Below are 15,886 nucleotides of genomic sequence, written 5' to 3'. Positions count from 1 at the left end.
TCGAACTGCTAGGTCGGCAGGAGCAGGGACCGAGCAACGGGAGCTCACCTCATCGCAGGGATTTGAATCACCGACCTTCTGATCGGCAAGCCCTAGGCTCTGTGGTTTAACCCACAGCGCCACCCGTGTCCCTTATATAAATATGATAGCAACCTGCAATTCACCTTATTTATTTAAAACCTCCATACCACCCTTCAGTTCATAATTTCCCAAAGTCGATTTACAGTGGCTCATAAACACAGCCATAGCCAACCAACGGTAGAGCACAATTCATATGCAAATCTCTCCTGCAAATAAAGTTCAGAGAAGTGAAAAGAGGAAAGAGTCACACTAGTTTCACTGGAGAGGTAACTCCACAGCTGTGGTGCCACCACTGAAATGGCCATTCCCTAGCAACTGCCTGCTTCTTTCACAGGGAATCTGGGGCAGGGTTTCTAACGGTGACCTAAATGTCTCAGGAGATTGACATGTGGAAAGAAGATCCTTCAGATTACTGAGATGGTGTAAGTGGACTGCTTTGCACATTTCCATTGAGCTATACAAATGCAAAGTATTATTATTTCATTCCAACTGAATTACACCTGTCTCAATAAAAGGAAGATCGGCAAGGTGTTCTTTAAATACTATCCCAGATGTAGGGTTCTATTATTCCCTGATTAAACCATTTTTATGTGTAAAGATTCCCCCTCCTCTAAATAAAATAAAATACTGCTTTTCTTTCACTGCCTCCATTTCCCTTTTAGCAATCTTTTAGTGTTTTTTTGTACCAGGTACAAAATGTGATTGCTGCATTTACAATATTCTTTTAAAAGCTTCCTCTGTTTGACAGCCTATTCCCCCCCCCCCTTCTCCCCAGTTGCTTTGGGCAGTCACTTCGCACAGTATTCATTTTTCCTGTATTTTTATTCTTAAAAAAAAATAGCAGCATATATTGGCATCCCCATTGGCAAATGGTTACTATCAGTGCAGACAGTGACAGACATTTAATTGTGTGATTTATTGTGTCTCTCTGTAACCGCAGATTCCTTTACAGTTCATACATTTATAAATGAGATGGTGCAACAGTTTTAGATTATCCCACTGTAACACGAAGGCTTACACATCAAGCCTTAAACTGACAAACACCATTTAAAAGCGGGGTGGAGGGGGAGAGATTCCGATAGGCCTGCCGTTATCTGTTCCGTTATCTCATTCGAAAATAATATACTCTCCTTTATCAGGATCTTTGGGATGGAAATGTAAAGCTATGATGTATGCCTCTGCACCGCTGCTGCCTTCTGAGGGGGATAAACCACATTCTTCTTTCTCCGCCTCTGGGTCCATAGAAATGCAAGCTTGCGCCGTCTCAAATAAAGACTTTTAGCGTGAGCTGCAATTATTAGCATGCAGCCCATGTGTTTTTCCCTACAACAATGATGGGGAACCTGAGGCCCTCCAAATGTTGTTGGACTTCAATTCCCATTGTCATGAACTGGAAGGACAATGGGGTGGCGAGGAAGAAGATCTCCACAAGGGGTGTAGTTGAGACTGGGACACCCGGGGCAAGCCGGGGATGGGAAAGGATGGATTGGGTTTCTGGAAAATATATATGGGATGGCAGAGGATGGCGAGGGGATGGGGTCAGCATGCAGGGACCAGAAGAAGAGGACACCTTATCAAAGCCAGAGAGAGACCCGCATCTCCATGAACAAGGTGGGTTCTAAGGTGTTGGGAGCAGTGGCAGAACAAGCCGATTGGGCACCTGGGGTGGGACACATGCCCTGCGCCCGGGGGGGGGGCAGCCAGGGCAGGATGCTCCGCAGGGCCTCCAAGGAGTCTGCCTGCCTCCTCCACTCAGCTGCCCTACAGCTGAGGGGGAGGCGGCAGGCAGACAGTTTGGGGCAGCAGGGAGAGACGCATGGCTCTGGCACGCTGCAGGCCTCGCAGTGAGTGCCACCCGGCATTTTGTCACTCCCTCACTGGTGACACCCGGGGCGGTTCGCCCCCACCACACACCCCTTCTTCCACCCCTGGTTGGGAGTAGTGGGAGGGACATTCTGGGAGGCTGAGGCAGGCAAAATCCCAGGTCAGGGGAAAAACAATGCTGCTCAGGGTTGTAAAGACTGCGGAGAGAATAATCGGGTGCACTCTTCCCACCTTGGATCAAATTTATGCTTCCAGGTGTCATAAGAAAGCTGCAGAGATAGTGCAGGATAGTGCACACCCCGGATATGATCTCTTTCAGCTTCTGCCTTCTGGAAGAAGGTACAGGGTTATAAAGACTAGGACCAGCCGCCTGAGAAACAGTTTCTATCGAAATGCGATTTTGGTTTTAAACGCAGTGTAAGGTAGTCTCTGCGGGAGTATATTGTATTTAATTATGGGGTGTCAGAGTTTTTAGGGGGTTAACCAGGCTGTGATAGCAGGCTTGTTGGTTTTTGAATGTCTAATGTAGATTTCTTCAATTTTTGTTGTTCTGCATGAGACAATGATAATAAAGATTATCGTATCGTATCACAGCTCAGGGAGGAGGTGTGTGATTCTTCATCTGGAGTATGCTCAGAACAGGTGAGGGTCACAGGCCTCATCCAGCCCAGATGCTGCAATCAACATGCAAGGTATAAAAGGGAAGCAGAGCTGAGGAGCTGGGACTGCTCAACTCCCCATGTTGATGGCATGGGTGTAACCAGGATTTATGCTGGAGGGGGGCAGAACCTCAGTTAAGTATTTGCACTGATTTACTTGATGGGGGAGCGGCAGCAATCTATATTAAGGGTATATCTGCAACAGAGACATGGAATTTCAGTGGCAGTTTCCCTCTGTTTGGTATTTGTTAGCCGGTCACCTGCTTACAAATTATTTTTAAGTGTTGCCAGCCTCATAAGAAATGAAACATCAAAGTAGATTTCATCACATTGCTAGTTGAAGCCAGCTATATCTTATGGAAAATCACTAGAGCACACGTATTAAAGGACTTCAGGGGAGATAGATTAGAGAGCAAAACCCAAGGTACAAAGGCATTTTGGACACATTATGCATTTCTGGAAGAAAATCTGGAAAAGGCATACATTTTTATGAACTTTTTGTTCATTTGGCACAAAGAATTTGCTGATTTATTGAAGTCAATGCATGTAGTTTTCCGCCTCCTGTTTCCCTTTCCTCCAACTCACTTCTCCTTTATCTACCCTTTTGTCAGATTCTTATCTCTTAGTCACTGACCTATTCTGCCTCTTCCCTCAGCCACGCTGCTTTTGGACACCTTATCCCTTAGCTTCTGTATCTGAGGTTCCTGCTTCCAGGGGGTTGGATTGGATAACCCCTGGGGTCCCTGCCAGCACTATGACTCTATGATCTTCTTGGGACACTCTCCTGTCTCCCCACCCCCACCCCCCACCGGGCCCAGTTCTCAGCCAGCCCATCTTTTGAACCCATATGAAGTTTTCATCCCAGCTATACTGACAACTTTCTATTGCCTCAGAGAAAGTGGACTGCAAACATTCCACACCACAACACCATTCAGTATCCAAGCCTTCACCACTACAAGTGCAACACAATATAGAATCTATATTACATTATAGACTAATCTCAGAATGACTTTTCTGTTTTTCTCTTGCTCCCCAAGTGCAATGTTTACTCCTCACTAATGTATCAACAGTAAATGTTGTAGCCAGCAATTATGCAATAAACAATAAAGGAAAATATAAATAAATGTTTGAACAATCTCATAATCTTTCTCTTAGGCACCACAAATTATCCAGCCCAACAGAGCAAGTTCCTCACAATCAAAATGGTGAACCCGATTCTGACCTCACCATTATTTAAATCGCAAGGCATGTCGATTGTCTACACCTGATTTACATAGCTGTAAAACCAGAGAAGCAGTCATCAGAATATGACCCAAAATTGTTTCTGTTTTTATACACAGGAGAAATAAAATCCACTTAATGTTCCACCCCAGGGATTATTTTAATATAGTCAAGTGATGTTTTTGTGTCTTTGGTTAATTGAGGACATCTCTGTGGAGTTTTGTTAATATTCTTTTTATTCAGACAACATCAACATTTCCCAATATTTCCATCTATCTACTTTTCAACAAATAAGATTATTTCCCAGATTGGACCAATCTATGGCTCCTCCCCACCCACTGTAGTCAAATACAAATATTCAAGTCATAGCTTTCCTTCACAATCTACTTTGCATTATCTCTCCAGCTATGTGAAAGCAATCTTTTTCCACTTAGACCCATGTACCTAAGGGGCCAAGAGATAAATCCTGTTTGTTTACATGATCTGCATGCATTTATGATTATTTGAAATGACATACATCAGTATCGGCTGGCAGGATTCAGAAAAGAGAACATGCTGATTGGATGAGTGTATAGTTAAAGGGTTGATGCTTTTGAATTATGGTGCTGGAGGAGACTCTTGAGAGTCCCATGGACTGCAAGAAGATGAAACCTCTCCATTCTTAAGGAAATCAGCCCTGAGTGCTCACTGGAAGGACAGATCGTGAAGCTGAGGCTCCAGTACTTTGGCCACCTTATGAGAAGAGATGACTCCCTGGAAAAGACCCTGGTGTTGAGAAAGATGGAGGGCACAAGGAGAAGGGCACGACAGAGGATGAGATGGTTGGACAGTGTTCTCAAAGCTACCAGCATGAGTTTGACCAAACTGCGGGAGGCAGTGGAAGACAGGAGTGCCTGGCATGCTCTGGTCCATGGGGTCACGAAGTGTCAGACACAACTAAATGACTAAGCAACAACAATAGTTAAAGGGTAGCCAAACATGGCATCTATCTAGTAGACTGGAGTTGGTCTCGGGAGATCCAAATTCAAATCCCAGCTGTGAAACTCTATGTGACATTAATAATAATAATAATAATAATAAATTTTCTTTTTATCCTGCCTTACCTGGCCAAAGCCGGGCTCAGAGCGGCTAACATCATATAAATAAGACAATGTGCATAATACAATATACAATATGCAAATAACATTCAACATTCATTAAAATAATATAGAATAATATTAAACACCAGCATTTCAGGATTAAACAGGAATCCACTCTTAACAGTTACAATAAGCGATTTCTGAACTCAATTCAATAAAACAACAGCAAGCCACAGTGCACAACATAATACAAGACAAAATGAGAACCAGAGACTGGAGGGTGGGGCAAGGCAGGTGGAAAGAGGGTCAATCACTGATGAACTGGAGATATATGAGCCGCCCATGTCTTATGTTAAATTGCCTAATGGAGTCTCCCCCCTCGCAGTTCTTCCTCCAGGCACAGCTTCCTTATGAGGAGTCCCGGGCCCAGGGGTTGGGGCAAAGCAGGTGGAAAGAGGGTCAATCACAACACTTATCAACTGGAGATATATGAGCCTCCCATGGCTTATGTTAAATTGGGTCAAAAATAAACCAAGCACCATAATCTCCTCTACCAGCTTCCCAAACCACCTGCCCCAGGCTTTCTCAACCTCAGCCCTCCAGATGTTTTTGGCCTACAACTCCCATGATCCCTAGCTAGCAGGACCAGTGGTCAGGGATGATGGGAATTGTAGTCTCAAAACATCTGGAGGGTTGAGGTTGAATAAGCCTGATCCTACCCAGTATGAACTGGGCCACAACTGAGTTCAGCAATATGAGCACGTCTGCGAAGGATAAAATGAGACCAGCATGATCTCATTTGAATTGAAAAATCTGCAGTTAAGGATTGGATTTTGATCCAAGATTCACACCTTTTGATTTATTTATTTTTAAAGTGCATTGATTGTCACATTACGTTTTTACATAGTAATGATTATAGCATGGTATTTTTTTAAAAGAAAAGAATGTGACAAGCCATGCAAGCACTTTATATCTAGCAAGCACCAGAACCAGGAAAACAATTTTATTGGATTTAGCCATATGCACACATTTACTTAATGATCCTTACAATGAGCCTTTCCACTCTAAGTACAGTTTGCAAAATCACTTGCGACACTCTTTTCTTAAGGCAGAGGAAGTAGCCACAGGGGTGTGGGGTGGGGGATGTAATGAAGTCATTTTGTTTTCTATGGAAGGAAAGCAAGGCACCATTCTGACTATTTCCAAGCAGCGGGGAAACACTTCATAAAGGCATTGCCCCCCCCGCCCCCAACTCCTGTAAAAATGATGTGTGCAGCAAGCAAGCATTTCAGGAGAGTCAATGGATGTGATTATTTCCTGCATCAGCGTTGCTTCTTGGGCTGTGTTGTCATGGCAAGGGAATCAAGCATAGCAGTTGACTCTACAGAATGGTCACTATCAGAGTGGATTGAGAAGCCAAGGAGAGGACTTCAAGTTAACACTTGTTTAGCACTAAGGGGTGTTAAAAGCATTTGCATGCCTTATATCTTGGTAATCCTCACAGCAAGCTAATAAGGTAGCAATTCACAGTGGGGCAGCCTGTTGACCAGTTACTGGAGGGGAGGAGACCCACAAGGGTACACAAAGATGCTCAAAATTATTATTATCTAGGCTCAACACATTTCAGCTGAAACCTTTACCAGGTGTATTGGGTGATATCTAAGTCAAGGATGGGGAACCTGTGGACTTGCAGATGCAGTTGTTGGACTGCAACTCCCATCAGCCTCAGCCACCACGATCCATGGGCAGGGATGATGGGACCCTGCCCAAGAACATCTGAAAGGTCACAGGTTTCCCATCCAGTGGGAAAGTCCATTGATTTCAATGGGTCTGTTAGGAGTATGAGTAACGCTGAGTTTCACCATTGTAAAATAGATTTTAAGAAATAAAATAAAGACCTCTTCCTTCCCACCCTTTCTTCTTTTCCACCCATGGCCCCATTTAGCTCCTGACAGCAGCCACAATGAGATGCTTCCCACACTGAACAGATGTCATCTGAAAAGCCTAATCAACAAAGGATCTGTGTGGTTGCAGAGGTGTATATAGGGTTTGATGGAATTATTTTGAAAGATCACCAAGCAAGGTGCAATTTGTTGAAGACGACTTATCATCAGCAGAGCTTATGGCATTCTTAGTATCCTCTTCCAAAAAGGAAAAGAAAGAAAGAAAGAAAGAAAGAAAGAAAGAAAGGCAAACTGTATCATCCCTTCAATTTAAAGTATGTATGTTAGAGAAGCTTTGTCACAAAGCAGGATGAATGGAATGTTATATATCAGGTGTGCACTGGCAGGGGCTGATGGGAGTTGGAGTCCAGGTTTTGGAGGGTACCATATTGGTTACCGCTATTGTATACCATGAGATCACATGTCCCATGCCAGTTGAGTCATGAAGCATGCTTGGAGAGGCAGAAATAGATTCTGCTAAACTCACCAGCACAAACAGGAATGTGTTTTTTTTGTTTGTTTTACAGATGTACCACCTCAAAATCGGGGGGGGGGGGAGTGCACTGAAATGTCATTTTTGACTGTTAACTTACTCATAAAACTGCCAGCACAAAAAGCAAATCTATTCACATGAATGTGTAGCATAGGAAGATACAGCAGCAATAGAGCTAGACTTCAGCTAAAAGCTGAGTGTCATTTCCCAGATGTGCACAGTCTCCTTTTAATCTAAGCCATAAGAGAACTTCTCTGGGAAACGGCATTTGAGTTACAATACATCTGAGCACTACAAGCTTGGGCACATTTATATTTCTAACCAAGTAATTCTGAACTACTGAATAATTCTGAACTCTAAAGAAGCAGAACCAAAGCAGACCAGCTGGGATGTTTGGTCTGGAACGGGTTTTTTGCTGAGCAGAGCTCAACAGCTGACTACTGGATAAACCCACCACTGTTCCCTTCACTAATGCTAAGGCAATGGCAAAGCAACTGAAAATGAAGAGGCAATAATATAGGCACAGGAAGGATGGGGTAAAATCAGGCCACTCAAAGATAACAGGGGAATTTAGATCTTAAGAACCAGATGAATTGATATAGCCATTCAGGAATATCATTGGCATAGTTCATTAAGACTTTCCTCCATTGCAGTACAATAACTGATAAGTCAGATCCATCTACCAGCCTTTATGAGATGGTTATAGATGATGCAGACAGCTACAGAAATGAGAGGATGATGAAAACTCTAGAATATTATTGTAAAGCAGTAAAAGGCAAAGGTAAAGGGACCGCTGACCATTAGGTCCAGTCGCAAATGACTTTGGGGTTATGGCGCCCATCTTGCTTTACTGGCTGAAGGAGCTGGTGTACAGCGTCCAGGTCATGTGGCCCACATGACTAAGCCGCTTCTGGCAAACCAGAGCAGCACATGGAAATGCCATTTACCTTCCCGCCAGAGTGGTACCTATTTATCTACTTGCACTTTGACGTGCTTTTGAACTGCTAGGTTGGCAGGAGCTGGGACTGAGGAACAGGAGCTCACCCCATCACGGGGATTCGAACCACTGACCTTCTGATCAGCAAGCCCTAGCCTCTGTGGTATAGACCACAGCGCCACCTGCATCCTCCTTGTAAAGCAGTGGTGGAGCTCAATTAGAATCATAACTTGGTGCCAATCCCAATGAGTATCTGATCATTTCAGAAAAGCTAATGAGCCTCCTATTGGATGGAATACATATTGCAGAACCAAAACAATGCCAGCCACTATATCTACAGATTCTTTTCCATACTCCCCTGTACCGATCTCAGGTTGGGATTCACACAAACACATTTGTTACTTTATGCCTGTGACATTGAAGAGGTGATTTGTAAAAGAGGCATGGCACCTCCAACAATGTGAGCAGAACTTTCACACCTGACATCACCTTAAAACACACAGTACTTCTCAATGGAGGCAATTCACACATCCAGCTGAATGTCATTGAGTGATAGGTTGCCAAATGATGAGCTATTGAGTGATATAAAACGCAAGTGTGAGTTAGCCATCAATAGTGGCATCCACCTCGTGAGCTGCAGATCTTGTATAATTAGAAGACTTACTCAGTTCAAACTCCTACAGGCTTCCAGGGAAGGTTTTGTTAAATCCGCAAACTGGAATGTCTCATACGATGAGTAGGGTAACTTTTTACATAGCTCTATGCTGACTCTATGCGGACGCGGGTGGCGCTGTGGGTTAAAGCCTCAGCGCCTAGGGCTTGCCGATCGAAAGGTCGGCAGTTCGAATCCCCGCGGCGGGGTGCGCTCCCGCTGTTCGGTCCCAGCGCCTGCCCACCTAGCAGTTCGAAAGCACCCCCGGGGGCAAGTAGATAAATAGGTACCGCTTACCAGCGGGAAGGTAAACGGCGTTCCGTGTGCTGCGCTGGCTCGCCAGAGCAGCGTTGTCACGCTGGCCACGTGACCCGGAAGTGTCTCCGGACAGCGCTGGCCCCCGGCCTATAGATGTGAGATGGGCGCACAAACCCCAGAGTCTGCCAAGACTGGCCCGCTCGGGCAGGGGTACCTTTACCTTTACCTTTATGCTGACTAACATCTCAGTCCAAAACACAAGCCCAGAAATTAAGATTGGATCATTAAACTCCAACTGAGGCAGCTGGTACTCAAGAAAACAGAGGAGATCTGAACACAGCTCAGATCATAAAGATGAACAACTCTGTGGAAGTAAACAGTGAAACTCTGTTCTGCTCATCCCACATATTAAGTTTAATTTCAAAGGAACTCTTCCAAAAACCCAAACCCTGAAGGTCCATTATTACTGCAATTGAATCTTGTAGCAGGCTTGTAGACTTCTCTGAAACTGTTACTCCCGAGCAGGTGGCTTTAGGATTGCAAGGTTAATGGTGCATTTTTTTGTTCTTCTTTCTCACAACAATAAAGTGAAACTGCCTTACTAGAATTCCCATTTTACAGATTGGAGTTTGCGACCAATAAATAATGACCAGCTTCTCCTGCCACGCACCCACACCCCAAACCACCCAATTTGAACCTATGTCTACGTCACAGAGTAGTCCTGCGCCGCCCCCGTGGCATAATGGGGTGGGATCCATGCTTTTCCTCTAAGCAGCACAAGCCCCAACTTTCCGGCAACGTTAAACCGAATGCACGGTGGCATGGCCAAGGCATACAACACGTGTGGCAGCTCCCGCCACTCCACAACACAAAGGGCAACTCTTCCTGCGTGTGAAATGGATGCTATGACAGACCACTGTTGATTTATATTGCACCACTTGCCGAGAATATGATTGCTCTCCTGCCCAGACACAAGGAGGTTCTCTGGCAAGGCGATGCATCCTGCTCTTTGCCTCTGCACCATAATAAGGAAGTGCGGAAGGAAAAAGGATTAAGGGTAAGAACGAGCGGGGATCTTCCTTCCACTTTCAGACAAAGGGGTCCTGGGGATTCACTTCCCCCTGAACCCCGAAGTAACCACTCTGTTGTGCGGCACATAGGTTTCCAGGAAACGGTTAAATACAATCCGTAAATGCAGGGGGTGTGATTCCCCCCCACACACAAAAAAATCCGATCATTTCTTTATCGTCTGCATTTCCAAACTGCAGAGCGGAGCACACCCAGTCATGCTCAGGACCCTGTGTGCACCAGACACTCTCGCTTCTGGCCCGCGAAATGGATGGAACCTCGTTTGTGTGGCTCGCCTGTTCATTTGTGTTTTGTACGGAAGCATCCTTTAGGCACCTTGGAAACAATAGGAAGGGAAGCGGAAGAGAAAGGACTGTGTGAAAAGGAGAAAATAACGTTTATTTCTCTTGTAACGCCAACGCTGAGCCGTGCTCATTTTCGGAAAGAAAGTTTAAAAGGAAACACACACGCGAATCTTGCATCTCCAAAGCAGCGCTGTGCTTTAGCTAGAAAGGGGGTAAAGGACAAAGCTACATTGTGCCGCAGATCTGTAAGCCCTTTGTTACCCATCAACAAAGTCTTTAAATGCCCTGCTGAATGGGAATTTCACCAAGCGGCAAACTGGCTACTTGGCCTTAATAAGGGCACCTCCTACTGGTCCTTTCATGGAGCGAAATCCTGCTTTCTTCCTGATCAGTCCCCTGCTAGGATGCTGAAGGGGGAGAAAATAGCTCCCGGAGGAGGGGAGGGGGAGACATTCAAGCAGATGAGCGGCTTGCCTTTGGCCTCTGCCCATTCAAGTGGCGCCCAAAGCTGCGCGTAAAACAAACAGCCCTGGGCCAAAATTTGCCTACAGGTGAAACGAGGGGAGAGGGAAACTTTGCCTGGTCTTGACGTACAGAAACCCAGCAGCAGCAGCCCTGCCCCGTCGCCCCAGCAGTCATGCATGCACAGAAAGCGTGGGCCACAAAGGCAAGAGGAGAAAGACCCCAGTAGCAGCAGCAGCAGCAGCAGGGAACCAAACATGCAACGCCCGTTCCTCCGAGGCGGCGAGCAAAACGTACCACCAAAATCCACAGCAAGAAGGACCGCCTTTCATGACTCCCCTTTTCACTCCCGAGCACCACAGCGTGCTACACCTCTTCTGCTCGTCCTATAACCCGACCCCATCCTCCAGTGCCTTCCCCGTACGCAGATATGTGTACATATACCCGCACCCACCCACCCATTTCTGCCCACAGCCGGCAAATATGCTTTGCAAGTCCATCATCTTTTCAGAGAAAGAGCATCACACCAACATGTTTCCATGCGCCATCCGTTCAGCCGGGAACTCGGGAGAGACGCCTATTCATTACCCCATTCTGGCTGTCTCCAGCGCGCCTTGTGTGTGCATAGCGCACAGACACACGCGCGCGCACCAAAAGAAATGAGCTTCGATGCATTTAAAAGAAGCTTCTTACGGTTCACCTGTTAAGCCTCAGACAATCAACGGAAGCGTTATCTTTCTTGGGCCCCTTTAAAGGATGCCATTTCAAATATTTGCAAGCGACCGAATGACACCGGAGCAGAGTAAACTTTTCATTCTGCATTAGGCTGAAATGTTGCATTTTTGTACATTGGTGGGGGGGGGGTGTCATGTTCGCTTCTGTTCTGGGTGGGGTGGGGTGTGGGGAGAGAAATCAGCATGCATTGTTCATCAGTGGCTTATATATATGACACTCCTAAGGTACGGCTGGATTTGTAGAACGTGATCCGCTCCTTCCGAGATTGCCTGCTAATGAAATGCTACTGTTGATCATCCAAAGCAAAGCAAAGGATCGTTGGAAGCGAACACCACCACCCCTTGCCGTCCCCAAGCCCTATTCGCTGCAAATGGCACCACTACTTTCCTCAACACTTCCTGAGAAACCTCTCGTTTCATTCCAGGATTTTATTTTATTTTATTTACCCTGTTCTTTCATCTCCAGCTCTTCCCAGTCTCCTGAGAAACGCTGAACAACACCATATCGCTTCCCTCTCCGATTCAGTAACGCGACCAGCTTTCCCATTTTTAATTAGAAAAATGTGTCTGCCAAGTGCAAAGAGAGGCGTGCCCTCCAGAATATCAATCAAATGGAGTTTGGAGACACTCTACGTGAAATGTTTCCTTTTTCCCTGCACACTATACCTTATAGACAACCTCTTGCAATCAACATAACAAGAGGAACAACAACCCCAAAAAACACACCCCACAATTTCTAAAGCTAGTGATCTCTCAGCCCGGAAGAGCAAACCACTAAGCAGAACAGAAAAATCACACCATCATCACTTTCTGCTATATTTCCCTTTCGATTGGAGGCTTCCTTCCATCCTGACTGAATTCTCCTTAATAAAGACCAAAAGAGGATCTTCTTAATGGACTTCCCTGCCCAAGTCTCTCGCAAAGCTCACAGCAACTCATCCAGCTAGAAGGCTGTTCAGACAGCAAGAAATCACAAATCTGCAAGCATCTCTTTGAACTGTCCTGCTTCATCCATTAAAGCCAAAAGGAAGAAGGGGAAAGCAGGAGGAGGGTTGGAATAAACCCACAAATGACTTACCAGTGACTGTAAGGTCCAGAGTGATGACAAAGATCCCAAAGAGCAGGAAAGCCAGTTTTGGTACCCAAACACATCCAAGGCTATTCTCCATATTTCAACCCACACCTAAGCGATATTTGGGTCCGGATCACACAGGAAACAATCCCGACACGTCTCCACAAGCCGCTTCGGTCTCCTCCCTTTTCGATGGGGTGGTCGTGGGGTTCCCTTAGCTCTCCCCCCCGCCACGGGCAAGGTAAGTGGATCGGAAGGCAGAAAAAGAAAAAGAAAAAGTTAAATGTAGTCCCCAAGCCAGGAAATGTCCAGAAACTAACGAGGAAAAAGCGGTGAGGAGAGGAAAGGGTCTCCCAGCGTTTGAAAACCATCCATAGGCGCGCGCGCATACAAAAATCCTGCAAAAAAATCAAAAAGCCAAGGAAGGCGCATCAAAAGCATCGGGGCTGCTCCATCTCTGCTGGTGTACAAAGTAAAACGCAATCAGAAACGCCGACGATCCCGTGCAAGACCAAACAGCTGGGCTAGTATTGGTAATAGTGTTATTATTCCTCCTTCTTGGCTCCGCAGATGTTCGCTGCGGGGAGGGTGGCAGAGAGAGGGGCGGAGAAGGGGGAAGGATGCGATGGTCTCTCACTTGTTACTGGTGCTGTCCACCAGCAGTATGTGAGAGGGAAGAGTTAGAGCTGTAACGTCCATTGATCCGGAGAAGTGGAGGGCTGGGAGGGAAAACGTGGAGAGCGGAGAGAGACGCCGACTGGATCGGGGGAAGAAAAGACTCTGCTTGGGGAGCGCGAGCGAGCGAGAGACAGACTGGCGAGAGGGAGAGAGAGAGAAAGGCAGTCTGCTTTGCCTCCAGCAGCTGTATTTGCTGAGCCTACATATGAATGAGCAGGGATGCCCTCTGTAGGCAAAGCGTGGGAAGTCACTTTTCTCAATGGGCCTTAGTAATACAGCCCAGACACACGGCTGGTTGCAGTTAGGTTGGGCTGCGCCCACCCCGTGGCTGGGAAACTTTGCTTTGGCTCACTTGGTTCAGTGTTCAGGAAGATCTCCCGAAAGACTTTAAAGCAAGAATTGCACATCTATGTGCATGGAAGTGTATGGAATTATTATTATTATTATTATTATTATTATTATTATTATTATTATTAGCAGGGCAAAGCAGTTTGTCCATTGTTTGTCCCTTTATGGGTTTCCTTGCTTAACCATCAGGATCCCACCTTTCTCTCACAGAGACTTAAGCTGGCTTAGGATGCAAAACCAAAGGGCCATCTCCCATTTAAAACAGTTTACAACAGGGGTGCCAACTTGAATCAAATATTGGGGAGTGGCAGGTAAGCTCCGCCCCACATAACTGATCACATGATGTAGTGCATGCACACCATCGGAATGGCTATGCCCATCAACTTTGGGGAGGGCCAGCCCCCTCAAATATTTTATGGGGGGCAAAGACCCCCTCGGAGTTGGCTCCTATGGTTTACAATATAACACAAGCACAAGAGAGTGTTGTTTTTTTTAAGGCACAAGGAAATTTACAGGAGCAGAAAGTAATATCAATGCAGGCCAAACACTTTAAATGTATTTTGATGTGTTTTTAATCTTTGTTGGAAGCCTCCCAGAGTGGCTGGGGAAACTCAGCCAGATGGGTGGGGTACAAATAAATTATTATTAGTATTAGTATTATTAGTATTTAAAGCCACATTTTTGTTCAGAGAGCAGTGAGTACAGGCTTTTGGAGTGGGGTGATTCCACAGAATATATATATCTCACGTTTCCCACATACTATTCTTCAGAAGATGTGAAGATGGACGATCAACAGGGTCTCAGCTGTGGAATTAGGTGCCTGGGGAGACTTATAAGGAAGTTGTCCTCCAGATATTCAGGTCCCAGACCAGCCTGGTGCCTTCCATATGCTTTGGACTACAACTCATGTCATTGTTGTCCATTGGCCCTACTGACTGCAGTGATGGGAATTGGACTCCATCAGAAGAACACGAGTTTTGGAAAGGCTCATCCAAACCATTCAGGGCATTCACAGATGAGACAATCAATCACTTCGATGGGAGCCCAATGGTGGGGGCTGCCCATTTAATCTGGTGGGGTGGTCACACAAGACATTTCTCTCACACACACATCTACACATAGCAACACTTCATGCAGACATTTTTTCGTGTGACACAGGCAACCAGGTCTATGGTTTGAAAGATGGAGAATAAAAGAGCTGTACTTCCTAGTCACCAAGCAGCTCAGGAGCTGCTCAGAGAATAGGAAACAACCCCTTTTCCCCTGAGAAAATTACACCCTTGAGAGTACAAGAATGTGCTTGAAGCTGTTTGGAGGAGACAATTCTGAACATGCTCAGAACAGGTCCCAGGTTTACCTAGCAGAGACTGGTCTGTTAAGGCAAAAAGGGCTCAGCCCCACCAAGTGAAATGACCAGCAAGTATTCTTTAAAAAGTCCTCTTCTCCATCTCAAAGCCACACTCTTTCCTGCCCAACACATCCTTCCACAATCCACCTCAATGGAAAGAGAGTTCAGGACACTTGTCTGTCAATCTCCCATTCACTGGCCAACCAGCTCTCTGCAATTGGTGGGGCAGTGCCCCATGCGCCCCAATAGACCGGCCACCATCGCACATGATGAATGATGGTGCTTTATTGGGCAGCAGCAATAAGAGACGTCTCTGTCCCAAGGTGCTTACAACCCACATTACAACAAAGAGAAAGGGAGGGAGGGAGCAAAAGGTGAGAGAAGATTCAACATGAATTGGAGAAGCACAAATGCAATTCACATGCTTAGCTTAAGATTTAGTTCAGTGAGATAAAAACATCCTTGTCTATGTCTACAGATTTGTATGCTTAATTTATGGACCACAGTTGCTTTTTCACCCCAAAGGTGAGAGCTATAGCTCTGTGACAGAGCTGTCCTGGGTTCAAGCCCCAACATCTCCAGGTAGGACTGGGAGACAATCCTGCCTAAAGTCATATAGAGCTGCTGCCAGTCTGTGCCAACAATACTGGTCTAGATGGACCAGTGGTCTGACATAGTATAAGGCAACTTCTTATGTTACTGAGCGACTCAAGGTTGACATGCA

At 45.8% G+C, this 15,886-nt stretch overlaps 1 protein-coding gene across 4 annotated transcripts in view; it reads right to left on the bottom strand.

Moving 5' to 3' along the window:
- DCC (DCC netrin 1 receptor) overlaps window positions 1–13,604 on the bottom strand; it is a 948,093-nt gene extending 934,489 nt beyond the window's left edge. For 3 of the 4 annotated variants that reach the window (XM_082241768.1, XM_082241769.1, XM_082241770.1), the window contains exon 1: window positions 12,795–13,604. In XM_082241768.1, the coding sequence (XP_082097894.1) occupies window positions 12,795–12,885 (91 nt within the window). In that variant the 5' untranslated portion in view covers window positions 12,886–13,604. Of the gene's footprint in view, window positions 1–12,163; window positions 12,228–12,794 lie in introns of those variants that run through there. The other variant, XM_082241771.1, reaches the window with a different exon arrangement.
- Between the last annotated feature and the right edge of the window lie 2,282 nt (window positions 13,605–15,886).

Source organism: Podarcis vaucheri (assembly GCF_965113315.1).
Source record: "Podarcis vaucheri genome assembly, chromosome: 11".
Classification (NCBI taxonomy): Eukaryota; Metazoa; Chordata; class Lepidosauria; order Squamata; family Lacertidae; genus Podarcis; species Podarcis vaucheri.
Note: the sequence above shows the minus strand (reverse complement) of the source record. Positions and strands in the feature narration are given on the sequence as shown.